At 32.8% G+C, this 12,291-nt stretch overlaps 1 protein-coding gene and 1 non-coding gene across 2 annotated transcripts; one reads left to right on the top strand and one right to left on the bottom strand.

The window, feature by feature from the left end:
* Window positions 1-912: 912 nt before the first annotated feature.
* LOC106174979 (adenylosuccinate lyase) lies at window positions 913-11,204 on the top strand. Its single transcript, XM_013556771.3, has 13 exons — window positions 913-1,662; window positions 3,336-3,539; window positions 4,052-4,096; window positions 4,297-4,376; window positions 4,871-5,042; window positions 5,290-5,336; window positions 5,460-5,550; window positions 6,374-6,443; window positions 6,939-7,086; window positions 7,501-7,591; window positions 7,892-7,981; window positions 8,315-8,491; window positions 8,895-11,204. Exons 1-13 carry the CDS (start codon window positions 1,501-1,503, stop codon window positions 8,979-8,981), a joined length of 1,464 nt encoding a protein of 487 aa, XP_013412225.2. The 5' UTR covers window positions 913-1,500; the 3' UTR covers window positions 8,982-11,204.
* LOC112042755 (U11 spliceosomal RNA) lies at window positions 5,989-6,114 on the bottom strand. The gene has a single exon (XR_002886624.2). It is a non-coding gene; the product is annotated as a U11 spliceosomal RNA (small nuclear RNA).
* Window positions 11,205-12,291: the final 1,087 nt, after the last annotated feature.

A 12,291-nucleotide genomic window follows, 5' to 3' on the forward strand; every position in this document is an offset into this window, starting at 1 on the left:
TGAGCAGAGTAAATAAAAGTACAAGTCACAAACTGTTTTATTAACAGTGGTTGTAGAAAAGATCAACATAACTCATTTTTCAAACACAAAAAAAACTCTCTTTGGTGATGCAGTTTTCTAAAAATGTTCAGCCAATATGGTGGTATATAAACAAAGCAAATATCTGATTAAGATGTTGAAAAAATTTATTGTTGACATTATATAGCTTGCTTAATTTAAATGTACAGTGTTTAAATAATGATACATGCTGTACAGCGAGTAATGACACGAGAGCATTTGGAAGTACATGTATCTTGGAGATGCTGTAAGTACATGCAAAGAGGAACCACAAATACTACTACACATATGTAATACAACTTTTAAACTGTTATAGGTTGATCTTAACATTTTTAAACAGTCCAGATATCACTTTTAGTCCAGCAGGTTCTAAATCAAGGAACGAATATTATTTTGGTATTTGAATATTGCTGTCATGGTAGTTCCACACAATTTCTTGGTACAATTTCTACTGTGGTTGCAAACTTTAGACCTCATTAACTTGCAGAGTCATTTCCCCAGTTGGTGTAACACTATTAGCAGTGTATATGATCCAAAGATTCAGCTCCAAAGGCCTTCCTATGGCAGTTTGCTAAATAACGTCCAATATTTTGGTCAAGATCCTCTATGCACTGTGGTCTAAATGGGCACTAAGAGTGAAAAAAGTATTTAAAAAAATGATCATTTAAATATTAAGCACAGAATGCATTCGGGGTGTATGCAAAAAGCCACAAATAGCGTGATCATAACATCAAATACCATTACATTACCTTTAAAACTAATTTAAGTAATATTTTATCTTTAAAAAACGACAGTTGAATATAAATGCAGTCTCCGATTGGTTAGTTTGCAAAACTCTCGTATAACTGAGTGCATAGTGGTTCAAAACTTGCCTGATCCAATACAAGTCTTTAATCATCGTCATCATCAGGATGCCATATATCATTTTCTTCTATAAAAGCAGCAGAGCTCTTTGCAATGTACGCTCCCAGAAAAATAAATGGAGATACCGCTACACACGTTTTTATCACAGGAAAATTAATCTGCTGTGGTTTTTGGTATAATGTCCCACTGTCGGTTAATACATGGCGAATCTGATTTACAACAATATTCTTCTGCATAGAGTTTAGAGCCCAAATTTGACGGGACTGCCCGAAACCTTTCGCAAGCCTCGCCGCCATGACAGTTTAAGTGGTTTGGTGGGGGTATTGTTTATTTAATGTTTTGTTAACTGTGTAATTTACGGCGTCAAATTAAAGATGTTTAGAAGTCACAAGAAGATTAATTGTGTCATAATAATTGCTTATGTGGTTTTCTCATGCAAATACAAACTGGGCATCAAATAAATATAAAATAAAGAAAACAGGTAGCGAAATCGAGGCCTATTGATGGAGAAAACTCATAACATAAAATACCGAAAGGTGTCAGGCCTTAACAAGAAGGGAAAAGACGTAAGCGAAAAGCATGGCTAATGAATCGCCGGGCACAAATTCAGAGCATCATGGCAAGTACAGATCACCGTTGGTGTCAAGATATGCAAGTCCTGAAATGGCATATAACTTCAGTGATATGAAAAAATTTACCACTTGGAGAAAACTATGGCTCTATTTGGCCAAAGCAGAGCAGGTAAAGTTTAGTTTTAACTAGTTACAACTTCAATGCATTGATTGATTCTTTTTTCTTTCCTTTTCTTTATTCCCAAACTTTCAGTTTTCCTGCTTCTGTTTACTTGCTTTCTCTTTTCTTCCTTTCATTCTTGGTGCATGTGTTTTGATTACTAGTATTTTTTTCATGCCATCTCTCACGACAAATGTTTACTAAATATAATTAATAAGGTTCATTGTTCATCAGGACCAGAGGCAGAGTGTGATCCACACAGCGTACTGCAGTCTGCGACGTTAGGCACTAGCCCGAGGCAATTGCCCACCTAAAGTGGCACCGGGCTAGTAAAAAAGTTGAAATTTTATAAAGCACTAGCCCGAACGGGCTAGTTGAAATGTTGAGCCTATTGTAACACTCAGTAAGATTTCAAAAATATAAGTCGCCAGTCTTTTTTGTTCCTGCCTCTAATTTGACGTTTCTAGATAGTATAATATACCTCTCAGTTGAAAAAAACTCACACCTAGCTCTAACTACTGAATATTGATTAGTTGCTATAAATACCTTCACTGTAGTTATTTATAGCAGCAGTCTGTCTGATCAGCGTGTCGGCATCTTTTTATTTGACCAGTTTGTTAAATTGCTGTCAATCAAGAAACTGGATCAGACCGGAATTCCTTGGTACTAGCAACAGGTTTTGTCAAAACAACACTGTCTCCGAAGCAAGTGTAATGAATGCATTATCTCATAGAACATTTGGGTTAGGACCACTTAGCAGACTGAGGGGTGTAGTATTCTATTTCCTTTTTTGTTTATATTTTTTATTTATAATTTTAATAGTCACAGGTTTATACATTTTCCTTTGCTTATTGCCTTTTAAAAACAATAAGACCCTGGCAGTTACATGTAACATAAATACCCTATAAACTATTCTTGACAATGTGGGATAGTTCGGTTTATGCCATGGCTACCCCTCCACACTTTGTCCTGGTAAAGTCCTTGAAAAGTTGTTTTTACAAATATATAACCAAAAGAATTGTAACCAAAAAAATTGCAAGACGTTTGTTTAATTACCCTTACAGCACCTATGTATTTTAAATTAGAAGTGGCATTTTATACCGATGTAATTGGAAATAAATTGTCAGAAAAGAGCCATTGTCAATAAAAAGAATAGGAATTTAAAATAAATTTTGATTGCATATAAAAAATGGAAATAAAGGTATTATAAAAATATGAAAAGTAAGGGTAACTATATTCAGTATTACATATTAAAAAAGGGAATTTTTTCAATATTAAATAATTAAATATATTTTAAATCAATTTTACCACCCCATCAACTGAAAATTAACCTGATTGACTTTGTCATTCACTTGCTCTACTTCTATAATAAGGTTTACAAGAAAGTACAGTATGGTACCACAACTCTTTACAACATCTGCTTAAACTTTTAAAATGAATTGTTTAAATTGGGCTAGTGTTTTTTGGTTTGGGCTAGTAAAGTTTGAGAGTCTGCTAGCCCGAAGGGCTAGTAGTCTAAAAAGTTTTTGGCACAGACTGGTACTGTATACTGTGCCCGTGGGAAATAATTTAGGCTTAATTTTTTATTGTTAGAGATTGAATGATCTGGATATTTTCAGAATTCAGTGTACAGTCTGTATATACAAAAACTTTTAAAAATTACTTTATGTATAATTTTATAGATGTTGGGCCTTGAAATCACTGATGAACAAATCAAGGAGATGGAAAGCAATATTGATAATATTGACTTTGAAAGAGCGGCTCAAGAAGAGAAGAAACGTCGTCATGATGTCATGGCCCATGTGCATACATTTGCAGCATGCTGTCCTCTTGCTGCACCTATTATTCACCTTGGAGCTACCTCAGCATATGTAGGGGATAACACAGTAAGTTTTGCAAACTAGGTGATATACATAATCATTCGAACGTTTTTTTTTTTGTTTTTTTTCTAGTGCATGCTTTTTCTTTTAAACAAATTAGCTAGGAGTTTTATAAATTAAATTATTGACTGAAATGTAGTAAAGAATTTGTCAGTAGTATTTCACTTATTTTTGCAATTTCACAATTTTTGTATTTTTTTATTTCATTAGTTATTCTGGTATGCCAGTTTTGTTACAAAATGTATATGATTAAAGCTTAATTTTGCAGATGTTAACTTCATCTTGAGACAAATAATTAAAATGTTTATAATCTTTACTTTGAAGAAGATATCTGTATTTCAGTTTTTCAGAAGGTCTGTTATTGCCAAGTTTAATCTGATAATGGCTTAGTTGCAAGAATACTTGATTTTAATTTCTCAATATCTTTAAGGCCTTTTTGTCAAAATCATGCGAGTAAGCAGTGTAGTCACAAGGAGCTCGTTTCATTACTCTGTAATTATTAATTTTTTTCTTTTCAGGATCTTGTGGTTCTAAGAGAAGGCTTTGATATACTCTTACCAAAGGTAGCTGTTTTTGTTTCTATTTATAGTTTTTGTTTACTTACCTATGAGATTGAAAAAACACTACTTAAACAGTGTGTACTATATTGATTGAGGTGGTTCAGGTTGAATCTCTTCAAAAGTCTCTGATCATTTTTGTAAAACATTCTGAATGTAAGGTTTTCATCAATACTATCAGTAATAACATTATTTTCATGTTCCAGGTAGCACGCTGCATTCAAAGACTTGCAGATTTTGCAAGGCAGCACAGAGAACTACCATGTCTTGGTTTCACACATATGCAGTGAGTAACTTATATATCAATTTCATGTAAAAAAATGTATGTATAAAACAATTACTAACTGTAACAAGCAATAAGCAAGCAAAGCTGTCAAATACCCGTTTTGCTGATTAAAAAGGTTAATGTGCCATTAGAATCCCTGTGTGATGAGGCCAGGTGATACATGGATCATGTTAGGCCCCATGCCCATAGACACCATCAGTGTACATGGATGGACTCACATCTGCAGGGACTCTTGCTGGCTGCAATCGGCTTAACTGAGTGACAAACCTCTTCCTGGCTTAGAGGAGAATACAGAAAAGCTGGAGATTACATGAGTACATTGGAAAGAAGAGAAGGTGGTCATTCAGTTAAGCTGATTGCACTTAGTGAGAATCCCCACAGAGTTGGGGCGATCTTCTTCGACCGAATGGGGTCTAAGTTTGGCTGTTTACCATTTATTTTGAGTCCATTTAATTATGCCTTGAAAGCCTTGAGTAAAACTTTATTTCCTTCAGACCAGCCCAGCTCACCACTGTGGGAAAGAGGGCATGTCTCTGGATACAGGACCTGTTAATGGACTTGCGCAACTTGCAAAGGGCCAGAGATGACCTATGCTTTAGAGGGGTTAAAGGAACCACAGGCACTCAGGCCAGTTTTCTCTCTTTGTTTGAAGGAAATCCTGATAAGGTAAATGGTGTTTTTTTTTCAGTGAGATATTTTCTTAGTAGTTTATTAAAAGTTTGTTACATAACAACTCAGCAGAAATATATGCTATACGTCCATTTGCAAATTTATGAAGTGATGGGAAGCTTTTGAGCCCTGAATAATGTAAAATACATTTATTTACAAACACTGAGGATTTATTGGGTGCATATGAGCATTTTAATTGAATGAAAGGCTAAATATGTATATGACAAGATTTTTGTTATTACAGATTGACCTATTAGATAATCTGGTGACAGAAATGGCTGGGTTTAAAAAGTAAGTGTCCAGTTTTGTCTATTAATAAAATACTTTTTTTTTATAATAACAAAAATCTCACTTTAGTTCTTTAGCACTGCCCTTGGAAGCTCTAAAGTTTATTTTCAATTATTTCTTTTTCAGATCTTACATTATATGCGGTCAGACGTACACTAGAAAAGTTGACATTGACACCCTCAGTCCATTGGCCAGTCTTGGTGCCTCTATCCATAAGGTAAAAGATTGCAAAATAATATATATATATATATATATATATATATATATATATATATATATATATATATATATATATATATATATATATATATATAAAATTTACATGAACATAATAATAAAATAATAATTAAAAACTGTAAGAATTAAAAAGACTGTTATTCAGTACAAGTCTTAAGGCATTCAAAACAGTGACAGCAGTAACTAACTTATAGTAAGTTTGGACCTGTACAGAATTAGGACTTGCAGATTTCTTGAATTGCAGGTCTCTGGTTCTTCAGCGCATCTAATGCTTCCCCCATGTCTGATGTATTCTATTATAGCTTATAACAATTTGGAAGATTTCCAAGATTTGGGCCAATTTTAAATGATTTGCCTAAATCACTTGAAAGTAGAGGAAATGGTGTAGATTCTGGAGTGGAATATTTGTTATATTAACTGGGGCACCAGGCTAATGAACACTAGCTACCCCTATCTCAGAAATTATACCTCCGAAATCTCTAGATTGCGATTCCGCACAGCTCCCACAGGGAACTATGTGCCACTCACGGCAAAGGCCCTTTTATCATTGTATAGGTAGTGGCTTAACTAATAGTCATACATTTTCTCTCTTGGTGAGTTTTAATGTCAGTGAATGATATATTATATATCAAGGTACAAATATTAGTATCAAGAAATGTGATACCAACAAATGCTTTTACTAAGTACTACATATGTTATTAAGAATATTGATATTAATAAAAATGAATTAAAAAGTGTTAATATATTATTTTTAATTGTTAATTACAAAAAAGTAATTGCCTGTCTGTCATTTTCCCCTCTAGATTTGTACAGATATTAGACTGTTGGCAAGTATGAAAGAAGTGGAAGAACCTTTTGAAAAAGACCAGATAGGTAAATGATAAACCAAATATTGTACACAATGGGACATTTTGGGGGAGTTGGGGCATCAAAATCTGTTGCCATGGCAACAGAATTATGAGACAACATTGAATATTGGAAATTCTCCATGCTTTATCTTTTCATAAGAAATGTTTTTCAATACTGCTGAAGTGTAATATATGGTGCTCCATGCTCATGATAGTATAATGCAAGTATAGATAAAAGAAATATTTAAAACAATTTTAAAAAATTAAATATGTTTACAACCCAGCAGGTGAGTGATTGATTAAAATGTTGAACAGGTGTAATCAGAGTTCATTACCAAATGGATATGGGAATGTATTAAAATGTTATTATTTTTATTACTTATATCAAATTTGACACTTGCATATTTACTTATTGAATAATTTTGAGTAAATTTTTTTATAATACTTTTCCTGGGCAAATCTACAACATATTAATATTATATGTATATTTTTATCAGTGAACGTACATTCTTCATCACAGGCTCCAGTGCTATGCCTTACAAGCGTAACCCTATGAGAAGTGAAAGATGTTGTTCCTTGGCTAGACATTTGATGACTTTAATCCAAAATGTTCTCATGACACACTCAGTGCAGTGGCTGGAGAGGACACTGGATGACAGTGCAAATAGGTAGTTTATTATAGTCTGATATTGTAAGTTTTTCAAACATTATTTTTTAAGCCTAGTGGCTGTGAGTAGGTACTTGGCTTCAATTAATTTCAAAGATTTTAACTTCCAAAATGTCATATTTGTATTATTAGAATACTAATTAGATATTTTTGGCCTGGATCATGAGCACACATCAATAAACATAATAATTGTGTTAGGTGAAACAGATTGCGTTTTGTTGTGCATGTTTCTTAAACAGCATGAAAGCTTTCCTGAATTGTTATTTGTCATAACCTTTGCAATACACACCTGACCAATATTACAGTTTGAATTGTTATAGGCATGTCTTATACAGTATAACATGCATTATATCAGTTGATGGGTGTATAATAGGAACAGGACTTTACTTGAATTCAATGTAACCTTGCATTTCAGACGCGTGACTTTGGCAGAGGCTTTTTTGACTGCTGACATTGTGCTTAGTACTTTGCAGAACATAACAGAAGGCCTGGTGGTTTATCCCAAGGTAACATTTTTTCAATTTATCAAAAGCATTACACAAAAACTATTGCATTTGAAAAATATTTATGTATATAAACACAAGATTAATTAATTAGATTAATGTTGTCAAAAACTTTATGTTTAAAATTTGTGTTAAACTTAAACTTTATTCATTATTTATTGAAATTTTGCAAGATATATTTAAATACATATATTACAATATTTTTGAAAGAATATTGTATTGTAAGGATCCAATTTAGATATTTATATTTACATAATAAATTATATTTCAAGTTCTTAGCTTTTGATTTGATCTCTAAAACAGGTTATTGAACGCCATGTAAAACAAGAGCTTCCATTTATGGCCACAGAGAACATAATCATGGCAATGGTCAAGGCTGGACAGGACAGACAGGTCAGTACATTGAAAAAGTTTATAGCAAATGCCAAGCTGATGACCTAGAGGATAACAGATTGACTGAAATAAAAAAAGAGAAAAAACATTGGATTGAGAAGGCATTTGGTTTTTGTTTGTCTATAAAGTGATAGTCAAGATTCTAGCAATATTTAAAGTAAAAGTAATTTTTTTCTTTTCTTACTTTCTTCTTTTTTTCCAACAGAGACTTGCAAAACATAAAATATGTAACTCTGATTTTTGGCCTATGTATTGTAAATTGTAAATTATAATGTATATTCTGAACAGAGTAGCATAACCATGGTTAAGTCATACCTTACTTGTCTGCTGTAGGTTTGCCACGAACAAATCAGAGTGTTGTCACAAGAAGCTGGCGCTGTTGTAAAGGAGCAGGGAGGAGATAATGATCTCATGGAAAGAATCCGAGCCTCAGTTTATTTTGCTCCCATCCATGATCAGTTGGACAGTTTACTAGATCCAAGCACATTCACTGGAAGAGCACCAACTCAGGTACAGTTTCTGACAGTTTCTAAGAAGTTCACATGCATAGTGTGATGTGAAGTTCACAAAAGAAATACACTTGATATATTGTGATTTATCAAACATGTTTTAACTATTTCATCATTTCTGTAGCCATACTGTAAAATTTATTGAGAGCAGTATATATTTCTCAGGCTTTAAATCATATGATATCCATTTTACTCCTGAAAATATGATAAATATACATATTTCTTTACACGCATTACTGTAGATTAATTTTTTGATAATGTTAAAACAGATCGGTGCACAACTGCATACAGTTAAGTGTGAATACTATATATATTTCTGTCCTCACATTGTGCATCTCATTGCCTTAAGACTATTCTAATTCTGGTATATATGTATATGTATATCTTTTTTCTTCTTTTTTTAGGTATTAAGGTTCCTGGAGGAGGAGGTAGCACCAGCCCTTAAGCCTTATGGCAGTGAACTTGGGGGAACAGTAGAACTCAACCTTTGACAAAAGTTTTCAGCTTTATGGGTCTTAGAATTCCGCTACAATATTATTGAATTTTGTATTAAATTCTTTTATCCTAGAATACATCAAATTGAAAATCAGACTAACTTTAATGTGTCATTAAACAATAAAAGACAATATCAAGAAATATGTTAACTATTGGATATTTGAATAAATATTGATTGTGAAGTATCTTTTAGAAAATACTGCTAAATTTTCCTCTGGGAAACACCACTATTTAGTTTGCTATATTAGTAACTTTTATCATTTGTGTGTAATCTCAAGCAGTGAATAAATAAGAAAAATAAAAAAAATGGGTTTTTGTTTTCAAACTGAATATATTTATTTACCATAAGAATAGAAGTCTGATTGCTTCATTATGATGGTATAAATTGGACTTCAGTTGACAAAAATCTGATTGAAAATAATGTTTAGGCAGAATGGATAGACCCATGTTTTGATTCTGGATATTTTTCCTTTTCTAAAGTGTAGTTCAAAATAATGGACAAATTAAAGTTTTAAAAACAAAATGGTAAAATCCACACCTTTAGAAAATTTTCCTAGTAATGAAGCTTAGTTCAAGTATCAGTTGTGCAAATTTCTAAGATGAATGATATTGATTTTAAAGGAGTAGGTACCCTAAAAATGCAAATCTACAGAAATCGTTAACATGGCAAGGTACGTAGATGTGCATGCGTCAAATAGTCTAGTTTATTATTAATTAACTTAAACTAATATATGCTTAACTGAGACTTACAAAGTGCAGTTCAGTTTACTTGTTTGATGTGGAAAAACTCAATATCAGCCTTAATGTCAGACATAGACCACTTTAATTCTGTATTATGAGATAATGTCCACATGATGATGTTTACTGAAAGGTGTTTTTTTTTTCATGAAAGTGTCAGTGCCAGTGGCTTTACTCCATGCATTATTTGGCTGTTTCTTTAGTTTGTATATTGTTTAAAGTATAAATCAATGCAGGTTCTGAGCTAAGAAAATGTATTGTCATCCTTTGCAAAGAAAAGACACTATAGGACATGTAAATGTTACTTTATTACATTGTGCAATAGTAGTGGAATGTATTTAGAGGCCTGTGATAGAAAGAAATCAGCAAGTGATAGATTTTTAATCCATCATCTAGAAATTAGTTTGAACAGCAAAGCAACTTAATCAGGATTAGTTCTGAGTAAAAATCCATTGAAGCATATGATTTACAGTTATCACTTGACAATTTGGATGAAAGCTTTTACTTTGGATGTTAACCAAGCATCTTTGTTTAAAGTAATGAGCCTTAGCAAGTAAATTTATCTAGATTGATTAAGAAAATTAGCTGTTGCCAAGCACATGTTGATTTCCCACCTGTTTCATGTTATTTCTAGCAAGATAGTGCTATTGTCATATACAGTGTCAGTTTCAATAGTTGAGCATTAATCAACAATGTTCTGCTGAATTAAAATTTGCCCCACCTCCTCTTGCTCAGATGTAATAATGGTAAGTTAGATCATGATCATTGCTACCATTTAACTTTTATATGTAGTTCTATGCTCTATGAAAATACATGTACGTTTGGAGTTTCTCAATGCAGCATTGTAGTGACATTTATTTGTTTGTATTGTACTTGGGTACTTGGGTACCTGTGACCTGGAGAGGCACCTAACAGTGCACAAACAATGGGTATGGAATATTACATTGAGAACAATCTATGGCCATAGTGTTCATTGTTAGTTTTTGGTGTTAGCCATGAGGCAAAGGGTGAAAAGTTGCATGGATATAAGCATGCGCGAAGTAAATAGGTGACTTTTGGACAAGGTCTCTCGGAGCAGCTGGTATGTTAGATACAGCATAGGGACTGCACTTGAAATTGCTCTTTTGATGACATTATATCCATAGACCAGTTGTTGGGTCTGTTAATTTGGTATGATCTTAATTTATTTCAAGATTTGGGATTGAATTGTGAGGAATTGTGTTCATGATAGTTGTTAATTAGTGGAATATTAGTAAAATATGTCTGACATGAAACTTAAGTTGTTTCCAGGTTTTTTTTCTAAATTTAAGGGTTATTTGACTTGATAAGTTAACTACTACAACAACTTCAAACATGGGACTAAGTGTTACTAGGATTAAGCCATTCTAGCAAAAGATTCAGACAGAAAGACCTCAGTGCTTTTCTCTTAGACTCGAGATATAGCATAATACATAATAAATGTACATACTGGTGAAGTCAAAGTAGTTATTGCTGGATGATAGCCTTTAATTATGAAATTGACCTAAAATTTAAATGGTAGAACTAGCTATTTGTGTAATATGTTGAATTTTAAAAGAAAATACTTAATTGATATTCTCTTCTTTAGATTAATTGATAATTAATAAATAGAAATGCTTCACCAAAGTTGCCATGTGCCTGTGTATTGATCTTAACAGTGGTCCTGCACGAGATCAATAATATTACCAAACTTTTTCAATAAGAAATGTGTCCCCATTTATATTGAACACACATGCACACTAAGTATTTTCCTGTTTTATGCACTAAAATGGGTATATATACATGTACATATGAGACCTGGGAGAATAAAATATACATGTAGAAGAACGTTTTGATAACAATACGGAATTAAAGGTAGGTTGAGGTACATACTTAAGCATTGACATAAGCCTGAAAAAGATGGCTAGCTAGAATGTCTTACAAGGATATGTCTTTACCTTGCAAGCTTGCCAACAAGGGCTGATTAGTCGATTGTTAATAGGCCACCTGCAAGGTTGTATACTTCTTTCTTCATGCAGGTATGCAGGCAGTTGAAAATTGCATCAAATACTGATTACTCAATTTGAGTGTATTTATTGCAAAGCATTAGGTTATGTAATAGAAATTCTTTCAGTAAGAGGGAGTTATTCAGTGCTTTATAATACGTGTGTCATTTGGTTTCAAGGTTATTTTTTGGCCAAAATTAGGCAAATGATTACCACTATTTAAGGATTGCGTGCTTTGAGTTGGAATTATAGTCAAATAATTCTAAGTTAAGCTGTTTGAAGAAACTAACAAAATTGTAACTTTGTCTTTATATGGGGCCGTAGTAATAGTTAGAAGGTTCAACAGTCCAAATGTTCATTGGTCTGAATGTTCACTATGGAACCATCGGACCAATGAACCCTTGATAAAAAAACGATGAAAATGTTACTATTTTTTGGACTAATGAACCTTCCGACCAATGAACCTTTGGACTATCGAGACGCCCCCATTTATATAAGACAGCTGAGGATATTGTGGGTGCTAAAGCTTTTTGAAGTTTTTTTTTTTTTTAGATTATACAAAACC

The sequence above is a fragment of the Lingula anatina genome, chromosome 2, assembly GCF_051362555.1.
Source record: "Lingula anatina isolate TDL-2025a chromosome 2, LinAna3.0, whole genome shotgun sequence".
Taxonomy (NCBI): domain Eukaryota; kingdom Metazoa; phylum Brachiopoda; class Lingulata; order Lingulida; family Lingulidae; genus Lingula; species Lingula anatina.